This window comes from Carassius gibelio, chromosome B3 (genome assembly GCF_023724105.1).
Source record: "Carassius gibelio isolate Cgi1373 ecotype wild population from Czech Republic chromosome B3, carGib1.2-hapl.c, whole genome shotgun sequence".
Taxonomy (NCBI): domain Eukaryota; kingdom Metazoa; phylum Chordata; class Actinopteri; order Cypriniformes; family Cyprinidae; genus Carassius; species Carassius gibelio.
The window spans coordinates 25191386-25203400 of record NC_068398.1 but is presented as its reverse complement, the minus strand read 5'-3'; the positions used below and the strand labels follow the sequence as shown (position 1 = coordinate 25203400).

Sequence of the window (12015 nt, the reverse complement as noted above, 5' to 3'; positions counted from 1 at the left end):
GTTGTAACTGGACTGACAGAGAAATAAAAGATAATCATTGACAAATCTGTGTAAAATTACCTATGGTTACACTTTATTTCTGTAGTCCACTTTAGACATTTGGTAACACTTTAGATATGGGAACACATATTCACTACTGACTAAGAGTTTTCCCTCAATAAACTCCTAATTTGCTGTTTATTAATAGGAAGATCATTGTTAAGTTTAGGAGTGGGGTTGGATTAAGTGAACATACAGAATAAAGCATTAAAGGAGTAATTCACTTCCAGAATAAAAAAATTCCTGAACTCACCCCCATGTCATCCAAGATGTTCATGTCTTTCTTTCTTCAGTGGAAAAACAATTATATTAAGGTTTTTGAGGAAAACATTCCAGGATTTTTCTCCATATGGTGAACATCAATGGGAGCCAATCAGATAAAGTTCCAAATCTCAGTTTCTTTGCAGCTTCGAAGGGTAGCAACACAGCCGAGGAATAAGTGCCTTTTCTAGCAAAACGATCAGTAATTTTCTTTAAAAAAAAAAAAGTGTGCTTTAAGCACAAATGGTTGTCTTGCACAAGCGTGACCTTACGCATTATGTAACCACAAGGTCGTACATGACGTAGACAGAAAAACCGACCCAGTGTTTACAAACTCATATTTGGACCTTTAACCCGTTGGCCACCAGTCCATTATATGGAGCAAAACCTGGAATGTTTTTTTTTTACTCAAAAAATTTTCAACTGGTGTCAGGGAATTTTTATTCGGTAAATGAACTTATCCTTAAATGTGTGCTCTATACTAATGAAACGCTATGTTAAAATGTTAATGTCATGCGGTCTTGGTTGTAGAAAAGGTGCATCAAGAAGTGGTAGAAATAAAAAAGGAGTCTTTTAATAAACATCAACACATCACGACCATTGAAAATAGTTTAAGTCCAACACAAAGGATTGACAGAAGCTGAGGGCTTATAAGAACAAGCAAACTAAGGAGCAAACGAGATTAATACAACACAGGTGATCAGGATAAACGATGATTAACTAAATGAGAGGGGGCCAGCCCCCTGAAGGCTGGTGCAGAATAGGAACAGGGCGGAGACAAAAAGATCCTCCAGGGCGGATCAGGGAGTTCGGGGAGCCATGGCGGAGCTGGCAGCTCATGGGGCCATGGCAGATCAGGGGACTCAGGAGGCCATGGCAGATCCTCCGGTTTGGCCATGGGTATTTGCAACAAAAAAAAAAAAATTCTTGTTAAGCTAGGATCCCTAGGGGGTGATCCTGAGGAGTGGGCACTGATGAAGGAGGGCTGGATGGGACCAGCGGGGATGAAGGAGAACATTCTGAAAATGATTCCGGGACGAGGACTGGTGCCAAGAACTCCGGAGGCAGTACCATGTCCATGAGCACTACATCAGCGAGGATCCTCCACAGCTACTAGGAACTTGGAGATAGCAGATTTTAAGCAGACGGTCTCCCAATACCCTAATGACTGGTAGCTGACATGTACTTGCAAAATTACTTGTAGTTAGGAGAATGTCTAAAGTGCACTATCAAAATAATGTGTTACCAGTTTTTTTATTCACCTTCTACCCGTTTGTTTTCCACTTCTCTGCATATCTCCACCTCTGTCTGTCTCTTTCTCTTTCTCTTTGGCTTGCTTTCACTAATAATGGCAGTGGTTTGTCTGTGTTTGTTTCTATGGACAGATTCAATGACGTCATTATTCACTTTGCAAATCTTTGCCTTGCCAAAATGAATATAATTCAGCATCGTTAAGGCCCCTTTTTATGACAGCTTTTAATCTTTTAATCTCAAGTTTTAGCTGACTCATGGTCCTTCCTAAGTATAAGAGGGTTAAGGACAAAAAAGGGACGAATTATTCGATTAGTGACTACATTTTGCTGTGGTAGTTGGTTTGTCTGGCTAATCTAATTGAAAGTGAAGGCAGTGACAGTGAAGCTTATCTCTTACACCCTGCTGCTCATCACTGTCTACAAGCCTGCTGACAACCATCAGTGGGTAAAAGCTCTGATGTACAGGCTTTGTAAAGCGCTGGTTCTTGTGCAAGCATTGTTCTCTCAAGCGCTTTGCACACACAGTGGTTATGGGGCTGTGTAGGTGGTGTATAAGCGTGTCTAAATGCTAACATACACCAACAGTCAGGAGTTTGAACACACTTTACTGGATTTATTTCGCACAAACCTTTTGATAAAGGCTTGTACTGTTTTATAGAGTTTTATAGATGTAAAAAACTAACATCTATACTTGTTTTTAATAAAATTTTAAATAGCAAGTATATTAATTAACTAATTAATTGGACTATAAGTATTTTTGTATACATGTACAAATAAACACATATACTGTATATAGAATATATAAAAGTGATACATGCATTTCACCGTCTGATTGAATTCATTTGTAAATGTATATATTGTAGATATTATTATTTTTTAAATAACAATAATATTGCCTTTAATATTGTGTGCCCACAGTTTATGTGAAAGTGCATTATATATATATATATATACATATCAGTAAAAAATCAGTAAAAGTGTGCTTTGGGTTTCTGCGTGAATGCAAACCGTTGCATTGGCTCAAAAGCTGGTTCTAATGAAGCACATGGATGTGCTTTGTTCTGTGGTTTGGCAAACACTTGGTCCAAACATATTTTGTAGCTTATGCTTTTCTGCCACTTTCAGACGTTTTCTGACAGAATTTAAAACAGTTCTCACTTCCCATAGAGATGAAGTGACATGGCCGATTTTTTTATGTGAAAGGTTGTTTTAGAAAAGTGAGAGACTAGTGAATAATTTAATAAACGTACATCTGGAATAGTTTCTTTCCATTTATTTGTTGCCTTCACACTGAAAGAACAATGCAATAATACACTTTAAATGTGCATGCTGCTAAAAGGACAATAAAGTTGTGCTGCGTAATTCTTCATGCCTTCTTGAATTCTCAGCACTGCAAATTTCACTTCGTTTTACAGAAGGAATCTGATGCTTGGCCTGTGTTGTTACTGGGGTGCAGATCTTAAGGGCTTTGTTTTGGTTCATTTGAAATGGCGAGGTCTGGATTTGGGGCTAGTCTTAGTTGTGAAGCCTCTAAGGACCATATAGAGGTTGAACCACTGAATAACTTCAACCATGGATCATGAGTTTGGTGCCTGATTCATGTTTCCCAGGGTCTTCACATGACAAATCAAAACAGGGTGTCTAAAAATGTAATTATGGGTATTGTTTTCTTCAGACGACGTCAGCCTTTAGTCAGAACAATCTGAGAAGGGTCAGACTAACTAATTCACTGACTACACCATTAGTATTTAGATATTTGATGTTTTATATAAGTCATTGCTCATGATATTGGCAAAAAATCATGTCAATCTTGCCAGGTGAAGCATTTTTATTTTTTTAAAAACAATCATGTATGTTGGGAAAATAGTGAACAGCTAATAACGGAAACAGACTGTGGTAGCAGTCATATTTGGTTTTTATTTAATAGAATTTTAATGCTTTAATTTCTTGTTACATAAGTGTACTGTCATAACAACTCCAGGAAACAATTTACACAATGCAGTGTACAGCATGGATTACATACAGAGAACATTCAGCTCTACTGGAGACTGAACGGGGAATTGATTTTATAAAGCATCATGTGGAGGTTCTTCCTAATATCCTAAAGCAAGTCTCTTAAATGTGATATAGTCTCTATTTCAACTAATAGTTAAAGTACAATCCCTTTTATATCAACATATCCGTAAAACACAAAATGTATCAAATATTGCCAATATTTAGGCTTATGGGTGAAGAGCTCAAAGATTTGTAAATTAGGTTGCACTGTGAGGTGAATGCAGTTGTCTGATGAAAATTACCAGTGACATTTATATGAGACTTTCAGTTTTTTGAGAATCTATTCCCGCAATGTGATGGACATAACACATACGGCATTTGTGTTTTTACACTGCAAAAAAAAAAAAAAAGTCTTAATTCCTAATCAGTTCTTTGTCTTCTTTTCCAAGAAAGTTTCTAAACATTCATAAAGCAAAATAAAATCACTTTCAGACAATATATTTATTTACTTACATTTTACCTACTTACAATTTACCCAATTAGTAAACTGTTTAAGCATAAATCTAACATAATTGTGTTGTTTATGCTTAAAACTTGAATATATATATATATATATATATATATATATATATATATATATATATATATATATATATATATATATATATATATATATATATTCTCGTTTTAAGCATATATATGCAAATGATGTAAGAAACTTAATTCAACATAAATTCTCAAGCAAGGATGTTTAGATATTTTGCCTTCAAACAACACAAAAATTCTAAATAAGAAGGATTTGTTTTTTTTTTTGTTTGTTTTTTTTTTTTGTTTTTTTTTTTTGCAGTGTAGGCATTTCTCAGAAACAAAATAATAGATAACATTCACCTGGATGTATTTAACCTGGATAATGACATACTATTTTGAAATCAACATTTACTTATAACTAAAGATTAACAAGATAAAAAACGAAGGCAAAAAACTATCACATACACTTATAACACACAGAATAAAAATAGATAACAAAAACATTTAACATGAAATCAGACTTGTTGAACACTGCTCAAAGACACCTGACAAAATCCACAGGCACTTTCTGGTGATGGACACTCTTTGAGTGTTCAAATTCAATCTTTTTGAAGTGCTACGAAAGTAAACTGTCTCTATAAAATACTGCTCTCAAAGAATAAATCTATTTGAAAACAAAAACAAAAAAAATTCTGTTTATAAAAAAATAAAGAATTACTCAAGTAGAAATTAATAAAGATGGAGGGACAAGGATGGAGTTTTTTAGTATGTGAATATGTTGTAAAGAAGTTTTGTTTTCATCCGATACACTTTCTGGCTGACAAATGGATTTATGACCATTTAAGTGGACATTTTAATGTGGAGGTGTTTTATGTATGGCAACTTTGGCACATTCCAGGGAACTGATTCAAGACTCCATCCACCTGTTAACTTCAGTTATTTTAGATGCTTTCTGATTGATTGATGCATTGACATCTTGTAGATGCCAAGCACATGTCGTCTGGTTTATATCTGAAACACATGGTAAAAGGCTCTCCCTCACACCTTCTATTCTCAGAACACATTACGCCAAACAATCAATTTAACATTCTATGAAAATATAGCCATATTTTCGATATAGTATACTCACATCACCACCCCCTGAGAAGCATCAATCACTCCGAATTTGATTGTATTGTCATCACAACTCTCTCTAGGTCTCTATGTCTGCCAACTTCTCTGCTCTGTGTTAAGAATCAAAGCATGGGATAAGCACAAGCCAGTTTGTTCTCAGTGCATTCCCGCAGACAGACCGTGAGATCTTATCTTGATCTCATCAGGTTCTCTCAAGTAGGCTAATATCAGGACAAACATCAGCGAAAATGCCCCACGAGTGAACGTTCAACCCATGATGTGCATTAAACACTAGCATGCGAGCAACCCCAGAAGCCAATGATATGCTTCGCTGCCTGATTTAATGGAAAACGCAGCTCCAGGGGAGATGCATGCTACTAAAGCCATATAAAAGCTGATGGAGCCGACAACCTGCCTGCCAAAAAAGCAGGAGGCAGCGATGTTCCACCAACTCATATATCAAACTTTAAGGTAATGCATGACTTCAAGTGGGAACTGAATTAGAGTCTAATAGTTTAAACCAGTCAGTAATTTGCATTGAGTACAGGAATAATGAACCTGCTGGAAAATCCAGCTAAAGCTGGTAGCTTTTTTTTCACATGGTAGTCAGAAAACCACTAAGAAACAGCTACCACCTGGTCATACCAGCTAAAGGTGGTCAAGTTGGCTTTAACAAAGCTGGCAGGGCAACCAGCTAAAGACTGGCAATCTACCTGCTTAAAATGGATTTTGCATGGTGTTGTTGTATCAAAATGTGATTTCCTATAGATTACTCACTGATGTACACTCTTTAAAATAAAAGTTGTTTAATTGCTCCATTAAGAAGCCATTCATGGAAGCTTTTCATTGCACAAGTTCCACACACAACATATTTTGGACTCTATTTTTAAGAGTGTAGGAATATTAGCGGAGCTGAGAGTAGAAAAGTTGGACGGTGAGTCCCTGAATGGAGAGGCAGAGCTCCAGGGAAGGGAATCCGAGCAGTGCGGATCCCCGAGAGAGTGAACTGACTGCGGGGAAGAAAAACGGAAAGCTTTGGGGTAATTACGACCTGCCTGACAGGAATGTCTCACTAATGCCTCTCATGTTTATTCCAGAGCCTGACAGTGCGCGCATTAGAAATGCAATGAAAGACAGTCCATTAGATACTATGTGTGTGTGTTTGTGTGTGTGTGTGTGTGTGTGTGTGTGTGTGTGGATGCGCTATGGAGTATCTGTGTTAGGTCCCTTAAGTCTATTTACGAGTTCAATATCCATTGGATAGATAGAAAACAGGAAGCAAAGACTATTTTTAGTTGTTCTGTTTTTGTTGTATGTTAATTTGTTTGTTCGGTTAGACCGTTCTGATTTAATCTAAAGCTTCTATAATGATGTTAAGGTCCTTTTTATTGCCCCTTAGTCCAGGTCAGTGATGCATCCTTAGACCAGCTCTCTTTCTCTCAGCTTCCAGCTCATGACTGCTGAGATGGTTGAGTAATTCAAACCACATTATAGCATCTGAATCTGCATCAGCATGAATCATGTAACCAAGACAAAGAGTGAGAAAGAAAGAGCAAATGTGGCAACAAAAGATGGAGAAAACCTAGACAGATGACTCATCAAGAGCTACAGTAAGAATCATTGATTGTAGAGTCTAAGAAAAAAATATATCGTTTTTTTTTTTTTTTTTTTCATGTAGTCCATGTAGTTACTGGTTATTCATATGGCAATATGTAGTTAAAGATACACATTTGGAGTTTTAAGTTTTCAACTTGAAGAAACTTTATATTAGCAAAATATTATAGTTTTTGTTTAGTAAATAGTTAAGACAAATTATTAATGTGGTCGATAAGGTTTCCTCAAAAGTACTAAAAGAATCATTACAGGAATCATTAACGAACACGTGCCGCTAATCTAAATCCAAACCAAATCCCTATCAAACCTGAATTGATGGGAGGACATGAACACGGAGACTACTTCTAGGAGTGCATGATGGCATGAAAATAGGTGCGTAGATTTTTAGTTCTGGTTTCTCTTTGCACTGTGACTCAGATTTCTGAAGAGGTAAGGCGAGAAGATCTAGGCAATGAAACCTAAACTGCAGTAACAAGAGGAAGGCAGGGAACATGATACGCTATGTGTGTGTTTTATAGAGAAAAGGTTGTGAAAGAGAGAAAAAGGAAGGCGAGCTGAGTATAGATCTGAGTCATTACATTATTAAAGGTCAGCAAATGTCACAGTCGTGAGTTGTTGCCCATAAACGCTGACCTGCGATCAGCTGCTTTGAAACGAGATGGCGACTGGTAGTTCTGCGCTAACTGCATACAACCCCTCCAAAGTTTTAACACACCCCTGAAAATGTGTATGATTCTGATTTAATAAAGGGCCTTGGTGTTCTAGACAAAATCAATTAAAACTTCAAAGATAAGGCAAAAACGAAATCCTTATTAGATCAGGAAGAAGGCTCCAGGTGGAGGAACCATGGTGCGGCTGCTAAGTTGCGCGATATCCGTGAAGCTTGTGTTAACGTCTCTTCGCTTCCTCTCATGAAGCCCGGGACATCCACAGTTTGTGTCACAAGGGCGCATTAATACATCTGAGAATCCCAGCATATGTTAAACATTCATCAGAGTTTGTGGTGGTTTTTTATGGTGAACTTTCTCCAGGGTAAAAGGCTTACGTTTATTCAGAAGTAGCTATTTTAAGCCAGTGAGTCTGATCGCTGATGTGGATCCGTTGTTGCTGTTGAAGCGGCTCATCAATGAATAGTCCTTGCTGGGTTTAAAAATATTTTTAAAAGGTCTTTGTCTCTGCGTTCCTTGCTGTATGGCCATCATGGCTCCTCCATTCTCCTCTTTCTGCTTCCTTGTTTCCTTCACTCCAACCTCTCATCCCCTCTTCATTGTTATATTGATAACATAGCGTCCTCTTCCTCACTGGTTAGGCCTGAGGTGGGGGGGAGTCAGGCTGAGCCCCTCCATCCACTCTCACCACTAGAGAAATGAAGAGAAAGAAAACATTAGTGGTTCATGGTTAGATGTCAGTGACTATAATAATTTATTATTTACTAATTTAAACCATTTTCTTCTCTGTCTTTGACCATTCATTTTAGTGCATCCTGGGGTTCATTCAAAGGAGTCATTTGAAACACTTGTTCCTGAAACTAAATTATAGTTAAATAGTGCTGATTTGTATCAAATTACTTAATTGACTGCATAAAATGTCTCTATACAGGATTAATAGTGCACACCAATATTTTTTTTTTAATTACACACACACACACACACACACACACACACAAACAACTATCCAAAATATTAGGTCATATATATATAAAAGTGAACATTGAATATTACAAAATATTTTAGTATGGGGACTTCCAGTTTATTCTAACAATGTTTGACACTTTTTCTATGTGTCGACTAGTCATGGATCACACAACTTCAGTTATGAATATAGAAAAATGATTAGAAGAGTTATTATTGGTGTGTACTAAATAATCATTTACAGAGAAACATAATGCACTGCCTCATGTCATGTCAAAATAAAAAACTGAAAACTTTTTCTCACTAAATAACATGCAGGTTCCATTTTTAGCCGATTTGAGGCGAGCAGCGAGCAGTCCCCCTGGAGCTTTGAGCATCCCGTTCCTCTCTGTCTGCCCTAACCATTTAACTGCAATCACTACTGCATTCAGCCTGAGACACAAATGCCTCATTTTCCCACTAACCCTTCAATCTGTTGTCAATTGTGGGATGCCATGGAAACAGTTCCGGAATGCTGCAAGTAGGCTTTTAGTTCTGAGGTACCGTTTTGTGTCTGGAGCAATACAGAGCTGTGCCATTTGTGTAATACAGAAAAATACTTTTTCCCGTCTTGTAAATGATATCATAGCAGTCTATGGAGACAAATGTAGTCATACCCACCCACTGGAGAAACAAATGTCTACTGTTTAAAATTAAATTTATTTGTATTTTTTACAGAGGTAAGACATGCCAAGACCACTCAATAGAAAATCTAGGATTAATTCCATATAAACTATAAACAAGCAGTATAAAAAGACAAAAAGAATTACTGTAGTGCTCAGTAAAAACAAATGTAGATTTCAGGGGGGTAAAATACAACTTAACCCAAAAGCATGTCTATCAAACTGGAGATTGTTTATGATATTCTATTCACACTTTCTATCAAATCCGGAAATGCTACAGTCTTTTGTCCCATGAGGGGCGTCCTATTTTCAGTGTCCTCAGTGGGGGATGCGGTATTTTGAAATCTCATTCTCTCGGCCTACCGAGGGTAGTTCTGTCCAAGCATTACGCTCAAGAGCAACTCCGAGAGCACTGGGAAAGTGTGAGAAAATGTGCGTAGGGTAAATAGCAAACATACTTTTTCAATGTGGCTTCTTTCACAGTTAAATATAGTTCAGCAATATTATGCACACTATATGCAAATATATGCACATATACAAAAGGCAATGGACTGTTTCAGATTTTGACTCATTTTTTTAATAAGCCAAATTAAATTTAAAATAAAAACTCCCATACACAGAAAAGTCTTGAACTGTATCAAATATAAATAGATGTAAAAAGAGAGGTGAGGCACATGTACCTTTAAAAGGATAGTCCACCTTCGTGTTCTTCCAAACCTATGTGACTGACTTTCTTTTGTATCTTCTATTTATTTGAAAAATCTTTATTGTTTCAAAGAAGAAAGTAAGTCATACAGGTTTGGAATTACATGAAGAAAAAAGCTCCAAATGTCAGTGTTAAACCTGCACTGACAGAAGGGAAAATGGGGCATTCAGATGGATGAGAATGAATCTGAAATGTGTATATATAGAAAGGAAGAAAAGCATAGAGTGATATCAAAAAAGGTGCTTGAAATTTGCTATGGTTCATGCTGTATTGCCAGCCTTCGCCCAGCTCAAATGAGGCACAGCCCGACGGGAATTGTCCCGACTCTCCCGATTAGTCGCTCAGACCTTGGCAGATGGCGTGACTGATCTTCATGTTGAGCAAAGTGTGGATCCATGCCTGAATCGAAGAGGACTGAATTCCTTTAAAAAATTAAATACCCTTTCACCTTCATCCAACTCCTCTGATATCCACTCATCCATTCGTTCATTCCCTAGAGTATAGTGAAAGCTTCGAAAAGTAAGAGCTGCTAGAGAGTGACAGAGAGGAAGGGAGAAAGAAATACTGGTATACCAGCACTAACTGCTTACGGTCTGTTGGTACCTCCTTCTGAACTAATAACACAGCACATTTACACCAGTTAATCAAGTCATTTGTCACTTCTAATAGACGGCAACAGACAACAAAGACCAGAGACTCTATAACTAAGAGTAAAATGAAGAGATATGTACAGACAGGAACTGCTGATTCTGCTGACTGCTGGCCTCTTGGGTGCTTTAACAAGTTTGCCCTATTAGCTAAAAAAATACATCTGCACACATTTCTGGGCACACCATGTGGGTCGTCTGTTTTAATGATTCCGTAGAAGCAGCAGCAAACATTTGTAGCTGATGCATATTGGCAGCTTGTTGGTAGATCAAAAAAAAATGCCGGCACTGACGCACCAGTAGGTCTAAAGTCATCCTGCGATTTGTCATACAACAGCTCCTAATGAGCCAGTCTTACTGTCACACTGTCTGGCCAGTGCATATTTCTCCAGCCTTAAACAGATGTTCACTGACCATCTACAGTGTTTTGCACACAAAACTAGAAAGTGCTATCTAAAAATCAGCAGCTTCAATCGGATTCTATTTCATTTCCGGCAGGTTTGACTATTTTAGACAAACCTTTTAGTAAGGCTTGTAAAAGCTTAAATGTATGTTTTTTTACTTGTCATTCATTTTACTTGGCAGACCTTTAGATGGTTCTTGGGCAAAATAACTTGCAACGGGCGCTTGATGCCATTAGACAAAAGTCTGGCGGTGCAAGATGAAACTGACATTGATGTTATCAGCTAAAGAGGCAGTGGTTTCTTAAAACTTCGGAAAGCTTTTAAATTTGCACATTTTAAACCCCATAGTTAATAGTATAGAAATAAAGGCACTGATACATCAATTAAAAATACTTCTAAACATCATTTAAAATGAAAATAAATGTTTATATGTACTGTATTAGGAGACAGATGCTATGAGTGCAAAACACTCTGGGCACTGTGGACTAAAGATATAGACCCTTGCCACTAATTTGTTTACAACTGGTGCCTGTGTGTTTACACCAGAAATAAATGAGGGATTGGCAGAAAAACCTTAAGGAAAAATCACAATCGTTCTGGGTGACATTGGTACATTATATGTGTGTGAATGCATGTGTGAATATGTGAGTTTAGACTGACAGAATCTGCCACTGTGATCCTGAAGGACAGACAGAGAAGAGAAAGGGAGCAAACAAATGTTGATGAGAAGATAAATTACATAGAAATAAACTAAAGGGCAATAGTTAAATTAATTTTCATTCCATTCAGTTTTGGTTACCACTGACTTTCATTATATGAAAAAAATTAAATGTACTTGGATATATATAATATATAATATATTTTATATATATATATTATATATTTTTTTTCATTTACCATTATATTCTAGTAAATAATTACTTTATTATACAGTAATAAATAATAATAATAAAAAAACATCTTAAAAGTAGAATGGTAATGAGAACTTTGGGACTTTGGGAGGACATGCTTAAATGTGATGTCACAACGCAAACAATCTTATGATTATCTCAGTGCACATGTGACCTGTATGTGTTTTGTTGTATCCTGGGCCTCTATGTTGCTGTTGTTTCAAGGGTCTGCTTCACATTCCTGACACTCTTGTTTTTGTTTTCCTCTTTCT

General features: G+C 36.9%; 1 protein-coding gene across 1 annotated transcript in view; it reads right to left on the bottom strand.

Annotated features, from left to right (window-relative positions):
• Nucleotides 1-4204: 4204 nt before the first annotated feature.
• LOC127951843 (tumor necrosis factor receptor superfamily member 16-like) overlaps nucleotides 4205-12015 on the bottom strand; it is a 35873-nt gene continuing 28062 nt past the window's right edge. The window contains exon 6 of the mRNA XM_052549908.1: nucleotides 4205-8161. Within this exon, the coding sequence (XP_052405868.1) occupies nucleotides 8109-8161 (53 nt within the window). The 3' untranslated portion in view covers nucleotides 4205-8108. The remainder of the gene's footprint in view (nucleotides 8162-12015) is intronic.